We start from the raw sequence: 26,611 nt of genomic DNA, 5'->3' as shown, positions 1-26,611 counted from the left end.
GCTCTACCTCTGTGCCAAAGTTGCTACCTGACCCCCTGAGTTACTCCAGCACTGGTTCCAGGCACCCACCATCCTCTGTGTAATAAAGATCGGCCCCGCACATCAGCTTTAAACTTTGCCAATCACACCTTAAAGCTATGTCCTCTAGTCTTTGACATTTCCACCTCTGGGCAAAAAAGCTCTGACTGTCTACCCTATCTAGTTTAGTTTAGTTTAGTTGAGATTAGGTGCAGTGAAAGGCTTTGGTTGCATGCTAACCAGTTAGCGGAAAGACTATACATGATTACAATTGAGCCACCCATAGTGTACAGATACCTGTTTCGTTTAGTTGTTTATTGTCACGCGTACCGAGGTACAGTGAAAAGCTTTTGTTGCGTGCTAACTAGTCAGCCGAAAGACTATTCATGATTACAATCGAGCCGTCCACTGTATACAGATACACGATAAAAGGAATAACGTTTAGTGCAAGATAAAATCCAGTAAAGTCCGATTAAAGATAGTCTCCAATGAGGTACTATAGATGGTAGGTCAGGGCCACTCCCTAGCTGTTGATGTGCAGTTGCCTGATAACAGCTGTCCCTGAATCTGGAGGTGTACGTTTTCACACTTCTGTACCTCTTGCCGGATGGGAGAGGGGAGAAGAGGGAGCAGCCGGGGTGAGACGTGTAGATGAATGAGAGAGTGGTCCTGAGCTGTCAGGCCAATTAAAGACAGCAATTAATAATACAATAAACGATCAGTTACACCAGGTTACCAGACCACAATAGTACATACTCTCTGGCTCAGCACTCGATAGTTTTGCTCCCTCAATCATGCGGGCAAGAGAGGAGAGGTCAGGACGGAGGGAGGGAGGGGAGATTGGAGACCTCATTCGCAATTAATTTATTTGTACAACATGGAGAAACCACTCAGGACAAAATATTGAATTCCAGAATTCACCTTCAACGTTACAATTTCAGGAGCTTCTAAGAAAATATAATTAGATTAGCTGTGCCAAATAGGTTGGGTTTGAAGAGGGAATTCGGAAAGACCGTTTCTCTGGAGGGTTTGTTAATTTAAAGCTGCCATGGAGAGTGGAGAGAGAGAGATTAGAAATGTCATTATGCACAGGGCTATTGGAGCGTGGAATGCTTTGCCACAGGGAGTGTGAGAGCCACGAAGCCGAGAAAGATTCTGGGATACCACGCAGAGAGTGGTGAGGATTAATATTCAATTTACCGGGGAACCTGTAGAAAAAACGGCAATGTCAAGGGTACGTGAACAGGTTAGATCTCGTTTCCTTAAAAAGATAAGGAACGGCACGGTGGCGCAACGGTAGAGTTACTGTCATACAGCACCAGAGACCCAGGTTCGATCCTGACTACGGGTGCTGTCTGTACTGAGTTTGTACATTCTCCCCGTGACAGCGTGGGTTTTCTCTAAATGCTCCAGGTTTCCTCCCACACTCTAAAGATATACAGGTTTGTAGGTTAGTTGGCTTCGGTAAAATTGTAAATTGTCCCCAGTGTGTAGGATAGTGCTAGTGTACGGGGTGATCGCTGATCGGTGCAGACTTGGTTGGCCGAAGGATCTATTTCTGCGCTGTATATCTAAAGTCTAAACAAAACAAAACGTGCTGTAGTAACTCAGCGGGTCAGGCAGCATCTGTGGAGGGCATGGATAGGTGACGTTTCACAGAGTGCTGTAGTCACTCAGCGGGTCAGGCAGCATCTCTGGAGGACATGGATAGGTGACGTTTCGGGTCGAGACTCTTCTTCAGACTGATTGTGGAGGGGGTGGGGGTGGTGGGGGGAGAAAGCTGGCAGAGAGGGGGTGGGACAAAGCCCGGTAAGTTATCACAACATCATAAGACACAGGAGCAGAATAAGGTCATTCGGCCCATCGAGTCTGCACCGCCATTCGATCCCAGTTCACGGAGTCGTCCGGCAATCGGGCAGATGCTGGATGAGAAGGTGATGGTGCTTTGCTAATGGTGCAATGCAGTACAACGCTTGATCCTACACATCTGCCGCTACCTCCCAATTAGAGCTGATAACAATAGGCCACAAAGCTCAACACAGCAATGGATAAAATTGGGATTAGCTCAGCCTCTCATTATTGTGTGCTCTCATCAAACGGCGCATACAATATTTAAGACTTTGGAAGTCTGTGATTGGGTTGTCACTTAATCAGTGTGCGTGGGCAGGGTCGGCTAAACCTGGCTGTTGAACAAGCTGCATGACAAATTGTCGAAAGGTACAAACACCTGCTTTCAAACTAGCTTCATAGGACTTAATTTACACGGCTGAAAAGAAATCTTGACACTTATTGATAGGATTCTCGACTTCTCCCAAAATGAGAGTCAGAGAGAGTGAGGGAGAGGAGAGAGAGGGAAAAATAAACTGAATGTGGGTGAAACATAGAAAATAGGTGGAGGAGGAGGCCATTCGGCCCTTCGAGCCAGCACCGCAATTCATTGTGATCATGGCTGATCATCCCCTATCAATAACCCGTGCATGCCTTCTCCCCATATCCCTTGACTCCACTGGCCCCTAGAGCTCTATCTAACTCTCTCTTAAATCCATCCAATGACTTGGCCTCCACTGCCCTCTGTGGCAGGGAATGCCATAAATTCACAACTCTCTGGGTGAAAAAGTTTTTTTTTCACCTCAGTCTTAAATGACCTCCCTTTTATTCTAAGGAGAGAGGAGAGGGGAGAAAGGGAGAGCAAGAGCGATTGAATGGGCGAGGGAGGGGAAGAGAATGAGAGTGAAAAAGAGTGTGTGAGAGGGAGAGTCAAAAGTGTCAATGGGAGAAAGTATGTGTGTCTGTGTGAGAGAGAGTGAGAGAGATTGTATGTATGTGTGAGAGACAGAGAGAGAAAGGGAGAGATTGAGTGAGGGGGAGGGATAATGAGAGAGTAAGATAGTGTGATAGGGAGAGGGAGAGAGAGGGAGAGTGAATAAGAATGTTAGTGAGAGAAAGTTAGTGTGTGTGTCTGTGGGAGGGAGAGAGAGGGAGAGGGAAGGAGAGAGAGAGAGAGAGACAGAGAGAGAGAGAGAGAGAGAGAGTCAGTGAGAGAGGAGATATGGCACAAGTCTTTCAGTGGAATTTCACGAACAACAACTAGCAGGATCCCAGCTTTAATTTCTGTTTCTATAAATCCCAAAACAGGGAGTAATCTCGTTTTATGACAGATTCTCCTTATCATATTGTGCCATGACCTTATAAACTAATTTACAAAATTCAACGACATAACAACACTTAATCCTCCCAATGCCTGGTCCAAAATGTAACCAACAGCATTGAAGGAAACAGCAAACATCTGCACAAAAGCCTAGCGGGAATTTGCTTATCCCCCAAGCAACAGTATTACTAAAGCTCCGAATTAAAAGGCATTTCATCTGCCACAGCAGAAGAACTGACACATATGTCTTTTGCTTAACTCTGCCTGTGTCACGCCTTCTTGACTTCTCCCACATATACTAATGATTTTTGAATCCCTGCCTTTTATTTTCTGAAGATAGACACAAAAAGCTGGAGTAACCCAGCGGGTCAGGAAGTACCTCTGGTGAAAAGGAATGGGTGACATTTCGGGTCGAGACCCTTCTTCAGAGTGGGAGTCACGGGGAGAGGGAAACAAGACACATAGAAGGTACATAGAGCAAATGAATGAAAGATTTGCAAAAAAGCACAGATGATCAAGGAAAGGTGGAGCCCACAATGCTCCATTGTGGGCTGTGGGGAAGGTGATAACGAGTGATACAAACAGTGGAACTCAGCAGGACGACAGTGAAACTAGTATGGCGACTAGGGGGAGAGACGGAGAGAGAGTGCATTCAAGGGTTACTTTATTTTCCGATGTTGCTTTCTAACAGTTATAGGATAACCCTTGAGTATATCTGTAACACAACCGGTATTGTGTGGTGAAAAATTGAGTTGTTGTAGACATTAGGGACATTTCACCAGCTTTTCAAAATTCAAACTGAGGAGCAGCAGTTAAAATTATTAAACAAACAAAGGGGTGGCACCGATAGAGTTGCTGCATTACAGCGCCAGAGACTCAGGTTCGATCCTGACTATGGGTGCTGTCCGAACGGAGTTTGTACGTTCTCCCCGTGACCGCATAGGTTTCCTCCAGGTGCCCTTGTTTCCTCCCACGTCCCAAAGAAGTGAAGGTTTGATGGTTAATTGCCATCTGTAAAATTGTAAATTGTCCCTAGTGTGTAGGACAGTGCTGGTGTACGGGGTGATCGCTGGTCTGCGCAGACTCGGCGGGCCAAGGGCCCTGTTTCTGCGCTGTATCTCTAAAATCTAAAGTAAAGTATAACGTTTTCCGTAGAAATGATCATACATGGTGCGAGAGGTGTGATTTGAGGTTTTCAATATTACAGGAATATATTAAAGGACGGATACAGAGATATTTCTGTTGTAGAGTGATACTGGCCCTTTGGCCCAACCTGCTCATGCAGGCTAAGATGTCCCATCTACACTAACGCCACCTACCGACATTTGCCCCATATCCCTCTAAACGTTTCCTAGTCATGTACCTGACCAAATGTCTATTAAATGTTGTTATAGTATCTGCCTCAACTACTTCCTCGGGCAGCTCATTCCATACACCCCCCCCTCTTTGTGTGCAAAGATTGCCCCTCAGGTTCCTACTAAATCGTTCCTCTCTCACCTTAAACCTATGCCCTCCAGCTTTTGATTCCCCTACTCTGGGAAAATGACTACAATTCCCTCATGAATTTCAGAGGAGATCACCAAGAAAGGGAATAATGTATTGGCACTAATGAATCTTCAGATTCCAGACACAAAAGTATTTAATTGTCATTGCCAGACACAGAACAATGAAATTCTCTCCTGCAGTAGCAAAATAGGCCAATAAACGCCATACTCAGATGGTGTAATAAACAAAAAAAGTTTGGGAAAAAAAGCCCAAAGTGTCTAGAGTACTGTAGTTTATAGTTTAGTTAGTGTTTGTAGTGTTCAAGAGCCTGAGGGCAGCACGGGGGCGCAGCGGTAGAGTTGCTGCTTCACAGCGCCAGAGATCCGGGTTTGCTCCTGACTACGGGTGCTGACTGTACGGAGTTTGTACACTCTGCATGGTTTTGATCCGGGTGCTCCGGTTTCCTCCCACACTCCAAAAACGCACAGGTGTATAGGTTAATTGGCTTGGTATCATGGTAAATTGTCCCTGGTGTGTGTAAGATGGCGGTCTAGTGTGTGCAGGATGTGCGGAGTAAGTGTGCGGGGATCGCTGGTCAGCACGGACTCAGTGGGCCGAAGGGCCTGTTTCCATGCTGTATTCCTAAACTAAACTCAGCAGATCAGGCAGCACCTCTGGAGCAAAGGAACAGAGGGTCGAATCCCTTCTTCAGACTGAGGGTCAGGGGAGGGGGAAACGTGAGATATGAAAAGGCACATAGAACAAATGAAAGAAATATATGCAAAAGAAAGAACAAATCATTATTCTGCCACTGCATGTTTGTAGCCGGTGTGACCATCACTGAACATTCAGTTCTGATTACCAGAGCATCAACGTATCTGCCCAGCTATTGTTACTACTAGTACACTGCCTTTGACTGCTGGACCTTCTGCAGCTACATGGTGCTAAATTGGATCAGCTGCAGTTGACTGCAATAATAATTCATATAATTATGAAATTAAGATCTTACTCCAACCTCACTGTTTTGCGTGTTAAGTTACAACGTTAATCACTGCCCCTTTTGTAGTACCCTCAGGCACAGGCTCCAGATTCATTCAGGGAATCGTTTCCTTTCAAATCTCCACTCCTCAAAGCCTTAAAAATAGGGTCCGTATCCATCCTCGGCAACTGGTTTAATCTGCAGGTCCTGGGACACAGATCCCAGCCCCAAGAATTAATTTAATTTCCTGCTTCAAGCTGCACAGATCTTGGCCTCAGGGACAGGTTAAATTCGACGCAACAAGCTGCAAACACTGGGCGGCACAGTGGCGCAGCAGGTAGAGCCGCTGCCTCACCACGCCAAGACCCACCACTTTTTATATTGTTCACGCAACTACCACCCATCACATTTCAAATCAGTCCTCCAACAATTTAACGAGTAGGGTGGCACAGTGGCGCAGCTGGTTGAGCAGCTGCCTCATAGTGCCAGCGATCCGTTTTCAATCCTGACCTCGGGTGCTGTTTGTGCTTGTGGAGTTTGCACGTTCTCCCTGTGACTACCTGGGTTTCCTCTGGGTGCTCCAGTTTCCGACCACATCCCAAAGATGTGAGGGTTTGTAGGTTAATTGGCCCACTGTAAATTGGCCCTCAGTGTGAAGCGAGCGGATGCAGAAGTGGGATAACATAGAACACGTGTGATGGTCGGCATGCACTTGGTGGGCCGAAGGGCCTGTTTACAAGCTGTTGCTCTAAACTATTGACCAAAATCTTTCAATCAAAAGCTTGCACTTATTAATGGGCAGCACAGCAGTTAGAGTTGCTGCCTCACAGCGCAGGAGAGACCTGGGTCCGGTCCTGACCACAGTTGCTGTCGGCATAGAGTTTGTACGTTCTCCCTGTGATCACGTTGGTTTTTTCCGACTGTTCTGGTTTCCCCCAACATCCCAAGGATGTACAGGTTTGTAGATTAATTGACTTCTGAAAATTGTAAATTGTCGCTAGTGTGTAGGATAGTGCTAGTGTACGGGGTGATCGCTGGTTGGCCTGTTTCCACACAGTTTCTCTCAAGTCTTGTTCCGTGGCTCTGTCGTCCAGGGGTCTTTCATGACCTCTGTGTGATCTTAGACAGAGACCTATCGTCAGCAATGTGAAACCAAACTCGAGGCAATCCGGCAATGGCATCAGCGTAAATGGAACAGTTCCGGTGCCACTGATCCTTCCCACAGCGGCGAGCGCAGCAATAACAGGCTCACAATATTGATCCGAAATCAAATCTGACAGAAGTGGAGGTTTGTTTCTTTTGCAAGTGTTTTTATTAAACCTAGCCTCAGGATGTGGGTAGGACAGGCGAGTCTTTGGCCTATTTATAGTCGCTCAAAGAAGGTGAGGAGGAAGGGCAGTGTAGTTCATAGTCTCACGTTGCAGTCAGTGCAGTGGTGCAGCGGGTAGAGCCGCTGCCTCGCAGCGCCAGAGACCCGGCTTCAATTCTGTCCTCGGGTGCTGCCTGCGTCGAGTTTGCACATTGTATCTCTAAACTAAACCAAGCCAGCTACAGCAGTTATCTGGAACAACATAGAACAGTACAGCACAGGAACAGGCCCTTCGGCCCACAATGTCCATGCCGAACATGATGCTAAAATAAGCTAATATCCTCTGCCATTTACAGTGTATAGATACATGATAAGGGAATAACGTTTAGTGCAAGGTAAAGCCAGTAAAATCCAATCAAAGCTAATCTTAGGGTCACCAATGAGGTAGATAGTAGTTCAGGACTGCTCTCTAGTTGTGGTAGGATGATTCAGTTGCCTGAGTCAGGCAGTGCATTCCCTGCATATTAATGTGCCAATATAAATGCTGCTTAAACACCACTATCATATCTGCCTCCATAAGATGTAACACACAGTAGCCCCACACAAACCAAACATCCCATCATTAACTCAGGGTGTCAGGCAGCATCTGTGAAGGGAATGTGCAGGGATAAACTGAAGATACTGGTTTATACTGAAGACAGATATAAAACGTGAGAGTAAAATAAGCGGGACAGGCAGCATCTCTGGAGAGCATGGATAGGCGATGTTTCGGGTTGGGACTATTTCACAGGGGTGGTGCAGCGGTAGAGTTGCTGCTTGACGGCACCAGAGACCAGGGTTCAATCCTGACTATGGGTGCTGTCTGTACGGAGTTTGTACATTTTCCCCGTGACCTGCGTGGGTTTTCCCCGTATGCTCCCGTTTCCTCACACACTACAAAGACATATAGGTTTGTAGGTTAATTGGGTCGGCAACAAAATGGTAAATTGTCCCTACTGTGTAGGATAGCGTTAAGCATGTGCAGGGATCGCTGATATCTCTAAACTAAATTAAACATCAGTCTGGAACCAGTCTGAACAAGGAATTCCAACCAGAAACGTCACCTAGTCCTTTTCTCCAAAGATGCTGCCTGAGTTACCCCAGCTTTTTGTGTCTCTCTGTGGAGGGAAACAGACAAGCAACAGTTTTGGGTTGGACTCTTTAAATAATCAAATCTTCATTCGTGAAGTGCAATGTGTTTGCGTTAGAAAATAATCAGAAAAACTTTATTTTCTGGGAGAGGAAAAGAAAAACATAATTAGCACAAACCTACAGGAGATGAGTTGTGGCTGAGATGTGCTACCTCACTTCAGAGAGAGTGCGGAATACTGTACAAGGTGAAAATCGCCCAGCATGAGATAACTAGGATTATTTAAATAAACTGTAAAATGATTATCTAGAGAAATAAATATTTAAATATACATGTTGGTGTGTAAATATACTAACCTCCCCACCATCAAAGGGATCTACAGGAGGCGCTGCCCCATAAACGCAGCCAGCATCATCAGAGACTCACACCACCCTGGCCACGCTCTCATCTCGCTGCCACCATCGGGAAAAAGGTACAGAAGAGAGCTGTGAACGCAGCCCAGATCATTAGGAAAAGCAATCTCTCTTCCATTGACTCCATCCCTGCCATCATGCTGCCTCGGCAAGGCCACCGGCATAATCCAGGATGAGTCACACACCAGTCACTCCTGCTTATCACATCCCCTCTCCCATCAGGCAAGAGGTACAGAAGTGTGAAAACGCACACCTCCAGATTCAGGGGCAGTTTCTTCCCAGCTGTTATCAGGCAACTGAACCATCCTATCACCAACTAAAGAACAGTCCTGACCTACCATCTACTGTACTTCATTGGAGATCCATGGACTATCTTTAATCGGACTTTACTGTACTTTATCTAGTACTAAATGTTTACCCTGTATCTGTGCACTGTGGATGGCTTGATGGTAATCATGTATAGTCTTTTCTCTGACTGGATGGCACACGACAAAAAAGCTTTCCACTTTACCTCAGTACCACTGTACCTGTATCAGGCAACTGCACTGCCCTCTCCATCAGTTAGAGTGTGCTTCTGACCTCCCATCTATCTAATTGGAGATCTTTGAACTATCTTTAATTGGACATTATCAGACTTCAATATTCTATCTTGCGTTAAATGTTGTGCCCTGTATCTTGTGCCAGTGCATGGTGGATGGCTTGATTGTAATCATTGACTGGATAGCAGGCAAACAAATGCTTTTCACTGTACCTCAGCACACGTGAAAATAATGAACTGAACTCAACTAAAGGACCCTGAAAACCGTGACCTCCAGGTTCAAGAACAGCTTCTTGGTTGCTGGAAGAATCCATCAGGCTCTTGAACACTCCACAACACTAAGCTTAGCAACTATGATCTGCTATGGACTGTGTCTTTGGTTGCATTAACTGACTTTGGTTTTAACACTATTAAAGTTACCCACCGTTATTGATTCATTGTTTGATTGAATGTTATATATTTATTTGTGTGTTATTATTATGTTAATGGACTTGTTAAACTTCTTTCCAACAATCTTGAACACGACAAAACATTAAGAATTTCATGCTTCTGTTTTCAGTACATACGACTTCACTTTAGTTTACTTTAGAGATACAGCGTGGAAACACTTAGGATCCCCGAATCCACGCCGACCAGTGATCACACCGTACACTAGCACAATCCCACACACTAGGGACTATTTGCAATTTACAAAAGCCAATTAACCTACATATCTGTATGTCTTTGGAGTGCGAGAGGAAACTGGAGCCCCTGTAGAGAGTCCACGTGGTCACAGGGAGAACATACAAACTCGGTATATTCAGCACCCGTAGTCGGGATTGAACCTGGGTCTTCGACTCGGCAAGGCAGCAGGTCCACTACTGCACAGCCCCATGTTTAATTTCAGTTAAAAACGTTTGACTACACTATGAACAACCAACTATCTTGGTTGCACTAAGGACCGAGCTTTTTGCACTAACTTGGGTTTTTTTAAATTCACTTAATTTGTTTTAGTTTATTATGTTATCTATGAGGGTTGTGTTTTTTACGGCATGCAAAGAAGAATTTCATTGTTCCATTGTCGGTACATATGACAGTTAAACTCTCTTGATTCTTGGCTTCACTGATTGCTCCTGCCTATAGTGACTACAATATGTGTGGAAATGTATTACAGTTTGTCTTGACTGACCTGATCTATTATTCTTGCCATAGAGATTTGATTGGCAATGTGTTGTGCATTTTAAAGCCAGGTGGCTGAGCAAGTTCAATCAGTGACCTCGCTCTCTGTACAGCTAACCCAGAACACAGTCTGAAGAAGGATCCCGACCCAAAACCTCACCTATCCGTGTCCTCCTGAGATGCTACCTGACCTGCCGAGTAAAGGGCCTGTCCCACTGTACAAGGTAATTCAAGAGTTCTCCCGAGTTCTCCCCTGATTCGAGCTCGTGTAATGTCCGTAGCGGGTACGTAGGAGCTCGTGGATGTCATGTTGCGGCTCGTATCAGTAACGGTAGGTACTCGGGAAATCCGGTAAACACGTGACGCTTTTTCAACACTGTGAAAAATGTCCACGAGTATAAAAATACTTGTGATGAAATAAATTGTTGCTTTTTACTCGTACGAGCCCCTACGTACCCGCTACGTACATTACACAAGCTCGAATCAGGGGAGGACTCGGGAGAACTCTTGAATTACCTCGTACAGTGGGACAGGTCCTTTACTCCAGCACTTTGTGTCTTCTTTCGTAGAAAAGAGCTTATTGTTGAGGGGCAATGTTTAAAGGAGATGCGTGGGGCAGGTTTTTTCCTCACAGAGATGAGCAGCCAGGCGTGGTGGTGGTGGAGGCAGATACGATAGTGGTGTTTAAGAGGTTTTTGGATCGGCACATGGATATGCATGGAATGGAGGGTATATGGAATATCTGCAGATTTTTGTCCTGGCTTTGTGGGACGAAGGGCCTGTTCCTGCGCAGTTCTGCTTTATGTTCTTGGTTCTCTGTTCTAGTGTCTACAACAGCAAGGGGGAAGATACAGAGTGCAGAATATAGTTCTCAGCATTGTAATGTATCAGTTCCAGAGACAAAGTCCAATGTCCGCAATGGGGTAGAGGTGAATCACAGTGCCCTAGCTTATGGAAGGACCGTGCAGAAGCCAGGTTACAGAGATTGCTGGTGCGCGCTTTCAATCTTCTGTACCTTCTGCCGCATTCGTCAGAAAGACTATTTCTTCTTCCTGCTGTGTGCTTGCAGCAGTTTCTGTTTTTGTTTCGACAAAGTTAAACACACTTGCTTGTGAACAACATGTTGTTCCTGTTCCTGACACCTCAAAGTGAAAAGACATTTGTAACATATTCCTCAAATGTATTGCAAAATTAAAATGAGCATGACAGGCAGCAGAGGCTGGTGCAAGAGTAGGACAAGAGAAAGCAAAGTCCATTGAAGACACTCTCATGTTTTATTCTACTAAATAGCTTCAGAGAAGCAGAAGCCAAAATCTGAGGATCACAGGATTACACGGTACAAGTAAACGATAGGAAGCAACATGCCGGGCAGCACAGAGGTGGAGCTGCTGCCTCACAGCACCATAGACCCGGGCCCTATCCTGAATACGGGTGCTGTCTGTGTGTGTGGAGTTTGCACGTTCTCCCCGTGACTGCACGGGTTTCCACCGGGTGCTACAGTTTCCTCCCGCATCCCAAAGACGTACGGGTTTGCAGGTTAATTGGCTTCTGTAAAATTGTCGCTAGTGTGTAGGGAGTGGGTGCGAAAGCGGGATAACATGGAGCTAGTGTACGGGTGATCGATGGCCGGCGTGGACTCAGTGGGCCGAAGGGGCCTGTTTCCATGCTGTATCTCTACACTCTAAACAAAGATCTTAACTGCACCTCGGTACATAGAGTCTCAGAGCACGGAAACAGGCCCTTCGGCCCTACTTGCCCAAACCGACCAAGATGTCCCATTTATAGTCCCATCTGCCTGCGTTTGGCCCATATCTCTCTAAACCTTTCCTGTTCATGTACCTGTCCAAGAGTCTTTTAAAGTGCTGGGGTAACATTGGTCTAATCTGCTTTCATTGCCCCCTCATTCACTGCATTCCGGACAACAACTGGCTGTGTTTAAAATAAAAACCTCTTATCTCTCCACTGCATTGTTTGACAATGTAGTCTGTGTCCTCTGGTTACTGGCCCCAGCCGCCACTGGCATCTGTTTCTTCCCAGTTACACCATTAATCACGGAGTAGTGAGCCCTCAGGGACCACAGGTAAAGCAGGAGAGAAAGGAGCCCCTGAACTAAAGTGTGTATCGCCCTCCACCTCATTGTGTAGGTGATACGTATGGGCACTCAATAACTTTGACACCATGCTTCAGGTTTGAGGTTTGTCTGCTTTTTTAACCCTTTATTCTTCACTTTAGACTTTAGAGCCGCAGCGTGGAAACAGCCTACCAGCAACCCGAGAGCAGTCTTGGGCTACTATCTACCACATTGAGAACCTCAGACTATCTTTGATCAGACTCCACTGGACTTTACCTTGCACTAAACGTTATTCAAGTTATTCCCATTATCATGTATCTGTACACTGTGGACAGCTCGATTGTAACCATGTGTTGGCTTTCCGCTGACTGGTTAGCACGCAACAAAAGCTTTTCACTGTACCTCGGTACACGTGACAATAAACAAAACTAAACTCAAACCGAGTCTGCGCTGACCATCGACAATCCGTTCACACCAGTTCTATGTTTGTCGGTGAGTGTTAGAATCTGAAAGGTGTTGATGAGAATGTGGGAGAATGCAATGGGAATAGTGTAGGATGGATGTGAATACGTGTTTGATCACTGGAATGGTCTCGGTGGCTGCACTTCAGACTTTACTTTAGACTTTACAGAAAGAGCGTGGAACAGCAATCACCCCGTACACTAGCACTATCCTACACACTAGGGACAATTTACATAAGCCAATGAACCTACAAACATGTAGTACTTTGGAGTGTGGGAGGAAACCTGAGCACCCGGAGAAAACCCACACAGTCACAGAGAGAATGTACAAACTCTGTACAGACAGACATTCGTAGTCAGGATCAAACCCGGGTCTCAGGCTCTGTGAGGCCACACCTCTACCACTGTGCCGCCATTCTTCCTGCAGTCTATTGCCTATGGCAGTGGTGGGAGATTCACAGAGGATGCTTGGTTACCCTACAGTAGGAACTGCAGATGTTCACAAACAAAAACAAAGTGGTAGTAATTGTGTCTTTATTTCATTCCAAAACCACCTGAGAAATTGAGACACTGCAGATGCTGGGATCTTGCGTAGAACTCTAAGTGCTGGAGTAACTCAGCCGGTAATGGGCCTGTCCCACTTAAGCGACTCTTTAGGCGACTACGGGAGACTTTGCATTGTGTTTAAGAAGGAACTGCAGATGCTGGAAAAATCGAAGGTAGATAAAAATGCTGGAGAAACTCAGCAGGTGAGGCAGCATCTATGGAGCGAAGGAATAGGTGATTTTTCGGGTCGAGACCCTTCTTCAGACTGATGAAATGTCTCGTCCCGAAAAGTCACCTATTCCTTTGCTCCATAGATGCTGCCTCGCCCGCTGAGTTTCTCCAGCATTTTTATCTACCACAGGAGACTGTGCGGTCGCCACATGTTCGCCACATGTTCGCGGGTGGTTGCCGGGGAGTCGCCTTCATGGTCGTCAGTAATTCCTGCATTCTCGGAACTTGTCGCGGCTATATGTTGAAAAATTAGCGCCGACCAGAATGAAGCTGCCATGGAGAGTAGCGAGAATTCTCGTGCCGTAGGCGCAGTGGTAGTGGGTCGCCAGGAGGTCGTAGGTTGTCGCCGGTGCTGACCGGTGAATTTCATTGGCTCATTGGGAAAAAAAAACTTAAACGGTAGTTTTCAGAACCAAGGATAGCCGACCGGTAATATTAATGTCTGCCGAGCTTCACAGGCGCATATCTCTGGCTTCTTAAAAGTTGTCTCCACTCCTCCCCACCTCGTCTCCCCCTTCTCTCCCTTCACTGTCTTAATTACAGCACCAACCTTCCTGTCCTGCATAACAGGCTGGTGAAGGAAGCGATGTGTGTGTGTGTTCCACTCTGACAGTCGCCGCTCCAGTCGCCGTTTTTTCAGCAACTTGCTACGACTTGACAGTCGCCTGAAAAATCGCCTAAGTGGGACAGGCCCATAATCTCTGGAGGACATGGATAGGTGACGTTTCGGGTCGGAACCATTCTTCAGGACTGGTTGCTGCATGTGTATTCGTTAGGTGATGACAGTGTATAATGGGACAGAGTACAGAGGCATGCGACTCTCGCTTCTGACCGTAATTCAGACATACGAGTTAAACACATTAAATCTCAATAATTCTCTCTCTCTCCCTCTCTCTCTCTGAATTGACAGAAGCAAATGTAGCAGAAAATGACGCAAAGTGCTGGAGTAACTCAGCGGGCCATGCAGAATCTCTGGAGAATTATGGATAGATGATGTTTCGGGTCAGCACCCTTCTTCAGATTGATAGTAGTTTAGTTTAGTTTAGTGTAGTAGTTGAATTAAGTTTGGTTTGGTTTAGAGATACAGCGCGGAAACAGACCTTTCGGCCCATTGAGTCCATGCTGACCAGCGATCACTCGTACACTATTTCTATCCTACACACGAGGGACAATTTACAGAAGCCAATTTACCTACAAACCTGCATGTCTTTGGGGTGTGGGAGGAAACCGGAGAAACCCCATGCAGTCACAGGAAGGACGTGCAACCTCCGTACAGACAGCAGCCATAGTCAGAATTGAACCAGAGTCTCTGATGGGGGGGGGGGGGGGAAAGCTGGAAGAGTGCTGGAGGGGGAACAAAACCTGGCAAGTGATAGGTGGATACAGGTGAGGGGGTTTGACTGGCAGATGGTTGGACAAAGGCCAGAGATGAAAAGACAAAATGTATGAGGTAAGTAGTTGAAGATAAAAGAGGCACAGCGACGCAGCTGATTGTGCCGCTGCCTCACAGCACCAGAGACCCGGGTTCGATCCTGACCTCATGTGTTGTTTGTACGTTCTCCGTATGTACGTTCTCCTTATGACCGCATGGTTTTCCTCCGGGTGCTCCAGTTTCGTCCCAAATCCCAAAGACGTGTAGGTCTGTAGGTTAATTGATGTTTTGTGGATTGCTGCCAGTATGTAGGGTGTGGAAGGGAAAGTGGGATGACATAAGAACTAGGGATGGTCGGCATGGGCTCGGTGGGACTAGGGGCCTGTTTCAACGCTGTATCGTTCAGCTAATTCAGACACGAATTGTGAAGCCAGAGGAAGGAATAAAGGTGGAAGGGGATGAAGGGGTGGTGGGGAAAGGGGAAAGGTAGAAATGGGTGCGTATCCAGATGGGGTGCAGGGACGAGAGGGGGGAAGGAGGGAGGAAAGGGGTTGTACGGAGCAGGTTAAACATTGTCACTGGCAGAGGCCAGGTGTGACAGTTTTCATCACAGCGTGATTAGAGATCACAGAGTGATCCTTCACAGAGTGACTGGGACAGCACAGTGGTGCAGCGGTAAAGTTGCTGCCTCACAGCACCAGAGGCCCGGGTTCGATCCTGTCTACGGGTGCTGTCTGTATGGAGTTTTACGTTCTCCCCATGATCTGCGGGGGTTTTCTCCGGGTGCTCCAGTTTCCTTCGTAGGTTAACTGGCTTTGGAAAAATTGTAAATTGTCCCTAGTGTGTCGGGTAGTGGTGGTGTGTAGGGGGTGATCGCTGGTTGGCGCAGGCACGGTGGGCCGAATGGCCTGTTTCCACGCTGTGTCTCTAAAGTAAACTAAACAGTTTGAAGAGTCGACCAGACCTCTGTAGCAACCTGCAGGGGGGAAGGTTGTCTGTGGTAAGGCACCAGCTGTGAACATAGATGCCTTTCTGCTTATTATTCAGGTTTTAAAGCCAGCTGCTATAAATCACGCTGATAAAACAGGGAAGGAGAGGGAGGGGAAAACTCGATGCAATGAGAAACAGGTTCATGCCACAAGCCAGAAAACTCAATCGCTGATACTGTCCGTTTGTTCCACGTTTGTGAAGAGCACAATAAATGCCACACATATCAACCGACTGTTGGTAAAGTGACCTAGAAAGGTAGAGAGATTGAGGCTCGCTGAGATAGAGGCAACTGCTGTGGATAATGGTGCTGTGAGGAGACATAACCTCACACGTACAGGCGCACACACACACACGCACACACCCATGCACACACACACATGCACCCGCAAGGATGCACACACCCACGCCCACATGCACATGCACACAAACCCACACACTCCCATCTTCCAGCTTTCTTAACCCCCCCCCTCTCCCCCTTAAAATCAGCTTGAAAAATGCTCTCAACCCGAAATGTCACCTATCCATGTTCTCCAGAGATGCTGCCTGACCAGCTGAGGCAGGTCCAGCAATTTGTGTCTATCTTTGGTTGAAAATTAAGTCAAACTCATCTGCAGAAAAATCCACACGAGAACCTCAAATAGACACAAAGTGCTAGAGTAACTCAGCAGCTCAGGCAGCATCTCTGGAGACACGGACAGGCAACATTTCAGGTCACGACCTATCTCCCTGACATGCTGCCTGACCTGCTGAGTTATTCCAGCACTGTTTCCTGTTTTGTGTATTAACCAGCATCTGAAGCCCCTCATTCCTGCACAAGTATAACAGGCTGAGAGACTTCAAATTGAACTAATTTTACTCTAAAATCAACAATTTAACGACATCATCCACCCACAATCAGGTACTGGTATTTAGTGTTTCAGTCAGCTTATTGTCACGTGTACTGAAGTTCAATGAAAAGTTTTTGTTATGGAAAAAGCTATACATGAATACAATCAAACCTGTAGATCAGTGCATGCCCCTTTAACATAGTGACCTCACCATTACTAACCACTCCCTATTACCTTCAGTATAACTGTAGCCTCCCCACGTCCCTCTCGCTCTCTAGCTCCAGTGACAGACCACGGACAGCTAGGGCACAGTGTGTGTTATATACCAGTGTCTGTAATAAAACATGTAGTGAAGACCACGCGTGTTTGGAAGTCATTACATGGTGTCAGAAGTGGGATTCGAACCTACGCCTCCAGAGTGCTTTGTCAATTTTAAGTTTGAAATATTTTCTTTTTTAAACCAAATGGGTGTAGATAATATGGAGCTTGGTCAAGTGGGCAGCTTGGTGGCGCAGCTGATAAAGCCACTGCCTCACTGTACCAGAGATGTGGGATCGATCCTGACCTCGGGTGCTGTCCATCTGTTGAGTCTGCACGTTCTCCCTGTGACCGCGTGGGTTTCCTCCGGGTGCTCCGGTTTCCTCCCACATCACAAAGTGGTGCGGGTTTGTATGTTAATAAGCCCTCTGTAAATTGCCCCGAGTGTGTAGAGAGTGGATGAGAACGTTTAATAACATAGAACTAGTGTGAACGGGGTTGATTAATGGACGGCGTGGACTCGGTGGGTTGCAGGGCCTGTTTCCATGCTGTATCTCTAAACTATTGACCAACGTTGAACATAGAGAGAGGTCCGTTCATGAGGACTACTAACTTAAAAAGGACACAAATTGCTGGAGTAACTCAGCAGATCAGGCAACATCTCTGGGGAACGTGGATAGGTGATGTTTCGGGTCGGGACCCTTCTTTAGACTTTATAGCTATAAGGTTATTTGGAACGTCATCTTTACTTTCAAGATTTGAAAAATGTACGTCTTAAATTTCCATCTGCTGTGCACATGCTTCACTTATAGACCACAACATAAGTATAATGTTTTATTGAAGGGAGGCATGCAGACCAAAATAGAAGACTACAACAGCTGTAATGTAGTGCTTTAATGCGGTAGGTTTAAAACTAAAATAACTCAATGGAGCTAAGTAAAGGTTTAAAATGCAGGGGATTGATTCACATTGCTGCGTATTGATTGAATGATTGATTGAAAGGTACAGTGTGGAAACAGGCCCTTCTGCCCTGAGTCCACGACAACCATCGATCACCTGTCCACACGCGTTCTATGTTATCCCACTTTCTCATTATTTCCCTACACACCAAGGGCAATATACAGAGGGCAAATTAACTGACAAACCCGCACATCTTTGGGTTGTGCGAGGAAACCGGGGCACCCGGAGAAAACCCACGTGGTCGCAGGGAGGACGTGCAAACTCCACACACACAACCTGCTCCTGAGGTCAGGATTGAACCCGGGTTGGTGACGCCGTGAGGCAGCAACTCCACCGCTGTGTAACAGCTCTGCCTTTGTCTTTTCATCTCTGGCCTTGACTCATCTGCCACTTAAACCGCTTTCACCTGTATCCACCTATCACTTTGCCTATCCATGTTCTCCAGAGATGCTGCCTGACCTGTTGAGTTCCTCCAGCTCTTTGAGGTCAGGATTGAACCTGGGTCTCTGGCGCCGTGAGGCTGCGGTTCTACCATCTGAGCCTCTGTGCCCCTCTCACGTTACTATTCAACTACCAGAGGCAGCTCATGAACATGATGAGTAAGGGATTTAATTTTAAGTTGGAACAAAATGAAATTTAGAGCATTAAAATAGGCCATTTGCTCGGCGCCAGGGGTTCTTAGGCTGACCCAAGTAGCAGCGAGCGGCACGGTGGCGCAGCGATAGAGTTGTTGCATTCCAGCGCCAGAGATCCCAGTTCGATCCTGACTACTGGTACTGTCTGTATGGAGTATGTACGTTCGCCCTGTGAGCTTTCTCCAGGAACTCTGGTTTCCTCACACACTGCAAAGACGTACAGGTTTGTAGCTAATTGGCTTTGATAACATTGTAAATTGTCCCTAGTGTGTGTAGGATAGTGTTAGTGTGCGTGGACACGGTGGGCCTGTTTCCACATGTATCTCTAAAGTCGAAAGACACAGAACCTTCAGCCCGCCACATCCATAATATACAGCGCTCTTATCTATGCTAATCACATCGCTAGAATTTAGAAGATTGAGGAGGGATCTTATAGAAACTTACAAAATTCTTAAGGGGTTGGACAGGCTAGATGCAGGAAGATTGTTCCCGATGTTGGGGAAGTCCAGAACAAGGGGTCATAGTTTAAGGATAAAGGGGAAATCTTTTAGGACTGAGATGAGAAAAACATTTTTTACACAGAGAGTGGTGAATCTCTGGAATTCTCTGCCACAGAATGTAGTTGAGGCCAGTTCATTGGCTATATTTAAGAGGGAGTTAGATGTGACCCTTGTGGCTAAAGGGATCAGGGGGTATGGAGAGAAAGCAGGTACAGGATACTGAGTTGGATGATCAGCCATGATCATACTGAATGGCGGAGCAGGCTCGATGGGCCAAATGGCCTACTCCTGCACCTATTTTCTATGTTTCTATGTCTAACCTGCATTTGTTCTACAGCCTTCTATTCATGTTTTGATGCTTCTGATAGTCATAGAACATGGAAACAGGCCCTTTGCCCCAACGCCCACTCCGACTAACATGCCCCATCTACATTTGTCCCACCTGCCTGCACTGGCCCTATCCTATCCACGTACCTGTCCAAAGGTCTTTTAAATGTTGTGATAGTACCTGGCTCGTCTTTCTCCTCTGGCAGCTCGTTCCATACACCCACCACCCTTTGTGTATAAATTTGCCCCTCAGGTTCCTATTAAATCTCTCCCCTCTCATTTTAAATCTATGTCCTCTGGTTCTTGATTCCCATACTTTGGGTAAAAAACTGCTTTCACCCTATCTATTCCTCTCATGATTTTATATACCTCCATAAAATCATCCCTCAACCTCCTGAACTCCAAGGATTAAAGTTCTGGGACCTTTCACCATAGCTCAGGCACTCTGGTCTTGGCAAAATCCCCGTAAATCTTCCCTGCACTCTTACTACATGCAATGAGACTGAAATGCTCCAATGCAGATGATATGCTGATGAATCTACCCTGGACTCTCTCCAATGCAGTCACATCCTTGCTGTAATCATAGAGTTCACAGCCATCTTACCCAAGCAAGATTAGGTGGTCATGAACTGCTGTGATTACAGAACGATAACAATACACCAGCCACGACAGGGACAGATCCTTTCTCATTCTGTGCGTCATTCTGTACTCAACATCCCCGTGAATTCATTTTTATAATGTTCAAGAAATGTCAAAGTCATTTACGTGCAAAACTCCAAGCCAACCAAAGTAAAAGTGAAAGACTCCGTGCGTTCACCCTATCTATTCCCCTCATGGTTTTATAATAATAATGGATGGGATTTATATAGCGCCTTTCTAATACTCAAGGCGCTTTACATCGCATTATTCATTCACTCCTCAGTCACACTCGGTGGTGGTAAGCTACTTCTGTAGCCACAGCTGCCCTGGGGCAGACTGACGGAAGCGTGGCTGCCAATCTGCGCCTACGGCCCCTCCGACCACCACCAATCACTCACACACATTCACACACAGGCAAAGGTGGGTGAAGTGTCTTGCCCAAGGACACAACGACAGTATGCACTCCAAGCGGGATTCGAACCGGCTACCTTCAGGTTGCCAGCCGAACACTTAGCCCATTGTGCCATCTGTCGTCCCACAATACACTCATTCTGGTGCCTACACAGCCTACACATTAACTGTGCAGGATATTGCACCTAGACGTTGAGAGGTCATGTTGCATTTATAGAAATCATTGGTCGTCAGTTGCCCATCAGGTTCCCATTGAGCATTTGAGCAAAAACAAAATTTGAAGAAGGGTCTCGACCCAAAACGTCGCCTATCCACGTTCTCCACATATGAAGCCTGACCCGCTGAGTTACTCCGGCAACGTGCCTTTTTTCCCATGCGGACTAATCTGCCATCCAGCAGATCCTAAACCACTAAACAACCAGTCTTTACCTGTGGTACTGCGCAATAATTCCAGTCGCATGTTTCCCCGACAGGGCAATGTACAACAGTTGCTTCAAGTACAAGAAATTCATACTCAGTGTACTCACTTGACTCGAGTGTCTGCTGCTGAAGCTGCTTCATTAAACTGTTCTGACGAATGCCTGTAGTACTCTGTATTCTGAAAGAAAATGAATGCACTGGTTATTTTCTTGTACATACTACACCGATGTGCAGCACTTCATCAACTTTTATTCGGAACTCCAACAATGATCGATAGTTTACTGGCATACATTACTCTCGGACCGCAGCTGTGAAGAGATCAACATAATGAGGCTGACCAAGATATAAATCTGTTCGAAGAAAAAACCCAGACATTGCCTATTACTTGTCATGAAACTTAAAGTCACTACAGAATAAACAGAATTAGAAAAGGGCACAACGTGCTGGAATAACTCAGCGGGTCAGGCAGCATCTCTAGAGAACATGGATCGGTTCAGGACCCTCTACAGAGCTGATCTGAAACGTCACCTATCCATGTCATCCAGAGATGCTTCCTGACCCGCTGAGTTACTCCAGCACATTGTGTCTATTTTTGATAACTAAGCATCTGCAGTTTCTTTGTCTGAATCAGAATAGGTTTAGGTTTAGAAACATAGAAAATATCTGCAGGAATAGGCCATTCGGCCCTTTGAGCCTGCACTGGCATTCAATATGATCATGGCTGATTATTATTGTTTGTTATTTAGGGCAGCACAGTGGCACAGATGGTAGAGCCACTGCCTCACAATGCCAGATATCCGGATCAATCCTAACCCTGGGTACTGTCTGTGTGTGGAGTTTGCACATTCTCCCTTTGACAGCGTGGGTTTCCTCCGGGTGCTCCGGTTTCCTCCCACATTACAAACACACGTGTTGTAGGTTACTTGGCTTCTGTACATTGCCCCTAGTGTGTATGCTGTGATAGGCAGCGGGGAAGCAATATCACGTTCTGAAAATCAAGATGAGATTGGGCTGAAATGCCTCTTTTCTTGCCTGAAGAAGGGTCCAGACCCGAAATGGCACCTAGCAATGTCTGCCTGACTCGCTGTGTTGCTCCAGCACTTTGTGCCCCTTGTCTTTGAATTTGTTGTATGACTCACTCCACAGAGTAACACCACATCTAATTAAGACTAGATTATTACAGCAGTTATCTATATTACTAAATCTCTGTTCTTGACCGCTTTTGGCCTCTGTGCTGCGATTTCCGAGAGAACGTCGCCACCTACGGCCGTCATTTTTGGCCACCTCGCTCAGAGCCCCCCTCCGCCGCATGTGTGCCGAGGATTTTTCCCGTAGATGAAAAATGACAGAGATATTAATGTTTCACAAAATTTCCCATTCTCTCTGCTGCCCCTGCTGGAGGGAGGGGGAGGGACTATAAAACCAGGAAGTGGTGTGCCTCAATCAGTCTCTGCAAGTGGTGTGCTTCAATCAGTCTCTGCAAGTGGTGTGCCTCAATCAGAGCTCTGAATAACACTGAACAAATGTCTCCACAGCTGTGAGTACCCATAATGTGGTTTGAAAATGAAAATATGGTTAGTTTGAGGAAAAAAGCACTGCCTGCAAATGGTTGTTTGGGTTGAAGTAAAAAGGCACCCTCTCTCTCTCTCACCCTCATCCCTCTCTTTCTCTCTCTCTCTCCCCCCCGTCTCTCTCTCTTTCTCTGCTCTCTCTCCTCTCTCTCCTCTCTCGCCCCCCCCTCTCCCATCACCCCCACCTCTCCTCAACCCCTCCTCTCTCTTCCCCCCTCTCCTCTCTCTCTTCCCCCCCCCCTCCTTTCTCCCCCCCCTCCTTTCTCCCCCCTCCCTCCTCTCTCGTCCCCCCCCTCCTTTCTCCCACCCTCATTTCTCCCCCCCTCCCTCCTCTCCTCTCTCCCCCCTCCTCTCTCCTCTCCCCCCCTCCCTCTCATCTCTCCCCTCCTCCCCCCTCTCTGTCCCCCCCCTCTCCCCCCCTCTCTCCTCCCCCCCCCCCTCTCCTCTTCCCCCCCTCTCCTCTCCCCCCTCTCCTCTCTCCCCCCCTCTCCTCTCCTCTCCCCCGTCCCCCCCTCTCTCTCCCCTCTTTTTCTCCCTCTACTCCCCTCCATCCCCTCCCCCACCGTCCCTCCCCTAAACCCTCCTCCCCTCCACACACCCCTACCACCCCCTTCCCTCCACCCTCCCTCTCCCTCCCTGCTCCCCACCTCTCCCCCTCCCCTCACCTCACCCCCCTCTCAGCACACCCTCTCTCTCCCCCCTCTCCTCCCCCTCTCTCCTCTTCTCTCCCCCCCTCCCCCCCTCTCCCTCTCTCCCTCCCCTCTTTTTCTCCCTCTCCTCTATCCCCTCCCCCTCCCTCCCTCCCCTAAACCCCCTCCCCTCCACACCCCCTACCCTCTTCCCTCCACCCTCCCCCCTCCCTCCCCCTCCCTGCTCCCCACCTCGCCCCCCTCTAAGCACCCCCTCTCTCTCCCCTTCACTCTCACCCTCGCTCTCTCCTCCCCCACCTTTCCCCCCTCACCCACCCTCCCTCTTCTCCTCCTCTCCACCCATCCCTCTTGCCCCTCTCTCTGTGTCTCTGTCTCTCTCTCTGTCTCTGCCCCTTCTCTCTCTGCCCTCACTCTCTACCCCCGCCCCCCCCCCCCCCCTCCCTCTCTAGATGTGACTGCAAGTTTGGGGCTATGCGTCAGTATATAGGGTGGTTATGGGGTAAAAGGAGCAAATTAATAATATTAAAATAATATCAAGGGGGGTAATTAGCGTGAGTGCGGGGTGGGGGGGGATAGTTAGTGTGTGTGACGCTGCATGCCGCCTCCCCCCCACAACCGCACGTTGGGGGAACAGACCCAACGGGTCTGCACTTGGTCTAGTATATAGTAAAAATATGTTGGAGGAACTCAGCCGGTCAGGCAGTATCTGCAGTTCCTTCCCACACAGGCAATATCTTTAGACTGGTACAGCGTGAAAACAGGCCTCTCAGCCCACCGAATCCACACCACCAAGTCATCACCACATATACTAGCACTATCCTACACACAAGGGACAATTCACAATTTTTTTTTACAGAAGCTATTTAACTTACATACCTGCACATCTTTGGAATTTGGGAGGAAACCGGAGCACCTGGAAAAAACCCACGCGGTCACAGGGAGAACGTACAAACTCCATACAGACAGCACCGAGGTCAGGATCGAACCTGGGTCCCTGGCGCTGTGAGGCAGCAACCCTAATGCTGCGCCACTGTGCCGCCCATTCTGCGGAGCAAAATGGACAGGCAATGCTTCGGATCGGGACACTTCTTCAGACTGACGACATTTCAGGACATGACCCAAATAGAATTTCCGTTTGTTTCCAAAAATATATTTTCCTCATAAAATGTGAAAATGCACAAGATGTTCACATGTTGGTATTCAATGTACCTAGCCGACCATTACATTGCTTTGCATTGGTTTGTATTTAGCTTTAATTTACTTCGTCTTTACCCTGAGCAGTAATCAGAGAGGCAAGAGAATTTAATAATCTCAGGGTCCTTTTTAAGTGCTTTGGTCAAAATCATTCTCTGCTCAGGGTGACTCTCCTGCTCTCCTTCAAAATGTGGAGGCTTCTGAGAGAGTGCAGAAGTTCGACAAGATGTTGGAGTCACAAGAGACTGCAGATGCTGGAATCTTGAGCAAAAAATAAAGTGCTGGATGGAGGAATTCAGCGGGTCAGTCGGCATCTGTGGAGAGAAATGGACAGGAGACGTCTGACCCAGAGTGAAGAAGGGTCCCAGTCTACAATGTTGTCTGTCCATTCCCTCCACAGATGCTACCTGACTTGTTGGGTTACTCCAACGGGTTGATCAACAGCCTGGGTTGTAGTAGTTTAGATTTGAGATACAGCATGGAAACAGGCCCTTCGGCCCACCAAGTCCATGCCGGCCATCGATCACCTGTTCGCACTGGTATCCCACTTTCTCATCCACTCCCGACACACTCGGGGCAATTTACAGAGGCAAATTAACCCACAAACACGCACGTCTTTGGGATGTGGGAGGAAACCAGAGCACCCGGAGGAAACCCTCGCGGTCACACGGTGAAATGTGCAAATTCCACACACAGTCAGTACCCGAGATTGGGATCGAACCCGGGTCTCTGGTGCTGTGAGGTAGCAACTGTCCCAACTATGCCACTGTGCCATCCAAATGTAGCTATAAGGAGAGGTTAGACAAACTTGGATTCTTTTCTCTGGAGCATCAGAAGCTGTAGGGCAACCTCACAGAAGTGTACAAAATCATGGGATGCACGGATTGGGGAGACAAGCATTTTTTTTCCCTGTGTGGAAATGTCAAATACTAGAGGGCATACGTTTCAGGCAAGAGGGGGGAAGTGTAAAGGAGATTTGCACTGCAAGTTTATCCTAATGCAAGACCTAAAGTTAAGGGTATACCACAGTGTCACGGCTGTTTTTAATGGAATAAAGAAAGAGAATGAAATTATAATAGAATGGCCCTCCCTCCTTTCTCCCTTCCCTTCTCTGTACCTCACCTGGACTCACATCCACCTCTCCCCTCCCCCCTCTCCAAGTCCCTTCCACCTACATCCACCTTTCACCATATATCACTTGGGTAGCTTACAACCCAGCGCTAGGAACGTTGAATTCTCTAATTTTAGGTCAATTCTACATACACTCCCCTCCCCCCTCCCCTCACTTTTCTCGCCCTTATCCCACTTCCTCCATTAAAAGTCCGTTCAGCAGTTCCACAGCCCACAATGATGGATTCCCTCTTGGGACCACACCGTCCTGAGCCGACAATCAGCCTATCAGGAACCCCCCACCTCATCAGAGGAAAGACATTCTTGCCATAGAGGGAGTACAGAGAAGGTTCACCAGACTGATTCCTGGGATGGCAGGACTTTCATATGAAGAAAGACTGGATAGACTCGGCTTGTACACGCCAGAGTTTAGAAGATTGAGGGGGGATCTTATAGAAACTTACAGAATTCTGAAGAGGTTGGACAGGCTAGATGCAGGAAGATTATTCCCGATGTTGGGGAAGTCCAGAACAAGGGGTCACAGTTTAAGGATAAGAGGGAAGTCTTTTAGGACCGAGATGAGAAAATCATTTTTTACACAGAGATTGGTGAATCTGTGGAATTCTCTGCCACAGAAGGTAGTTGGGGCCAGTTCATTGGCTATATTTAAGAGGGAGTTAGATGTGGCCCTTGTGGCTAAAGGGATCAGGGGGTATGGAGAGAAGGCAGGTATGGGATATTGATTTGGATGATCAGCCATGATCATATTGAATGGCGGTGCAGGATCGAAGGGCTGAATGGCCTACTCCTGCACCTATTTTCTATGTTTCTATCAGTTTCTAACACAGATATCTGGTCTTCTCTTGCTTCCAGCTCCCCCCCCCCCCCCCCCCCCCCCAGTGTGAAGAAGGCTCCCAATCCAATACTTCACCTCACCATTTTCTCCAGAGATGCTGCCTGACCTGTTGAGTTACTCCAGCACTTTGTGACTAAACCTTCCACCCACCGCAGGCTTCACATTTTTGTGCCTCTTCAATCCTTATCTCACACCTTTAGTTTTTTTTTTTTTAGTTTAGTTTAGCGTAGAAGCAGGCCCCTCTGCCCACCCAGTCCGCTCCGATCAACTTTCACCCATACCCCGAAAATGCTGCCGGACCTGCTGAGATACTCCAGCACTTAGTATCTTTTTAAAAACAAAAACAGCATCTGCGGATCCTTTCAGCTCCATATCACTATCCAGGCGTTATCCCAACTCCACCTA

At 47.2% G+C, this 26,611-nt stretch overlaps 1 protein-coding gene across 1 annotated transcript in view; it reads right to left on the bottom strand.

The window, feature by feature from the left end:
• chchd6 (coiled-coil-helix-coiled-coil-helix domain containing 6) overlaps positions 1-26,611 on the bottom strand; it is a 331,439-nt gene that overhangs the window by 109,536 nt on the left and 195,292 nt on the right. Inside the window, exon 7 of the mRNA XM_033037363.1 lies at positions 20,933-21,003. Within this exon, the coding sequence (XP_032893254.1) occupies positions 20,933-21,003 (71 nt within the window). The remainder of the gene's footprint in view (positions 1-20,932; positions 21,004-26,611) is intronic.

The sequence above is a fragment of the Amblyraja radiata genome, chromosome 18 (genome assembly GCF_010909765.2).
Source record: "Amblyraja radiata isolate CabotCenter1 chromosome 18, sAmbRad1.1.pri, whole genome shotgun sequence".
NCBI lineage: Eukaryota > Metazoa > Chordata > Chondrichthyes > Rajiformes > Rajidae > Amblyraja > Amblyraja radiata.
This window is presented reverse-complemented; position numbering and strand designations above follow the sequence as displayed.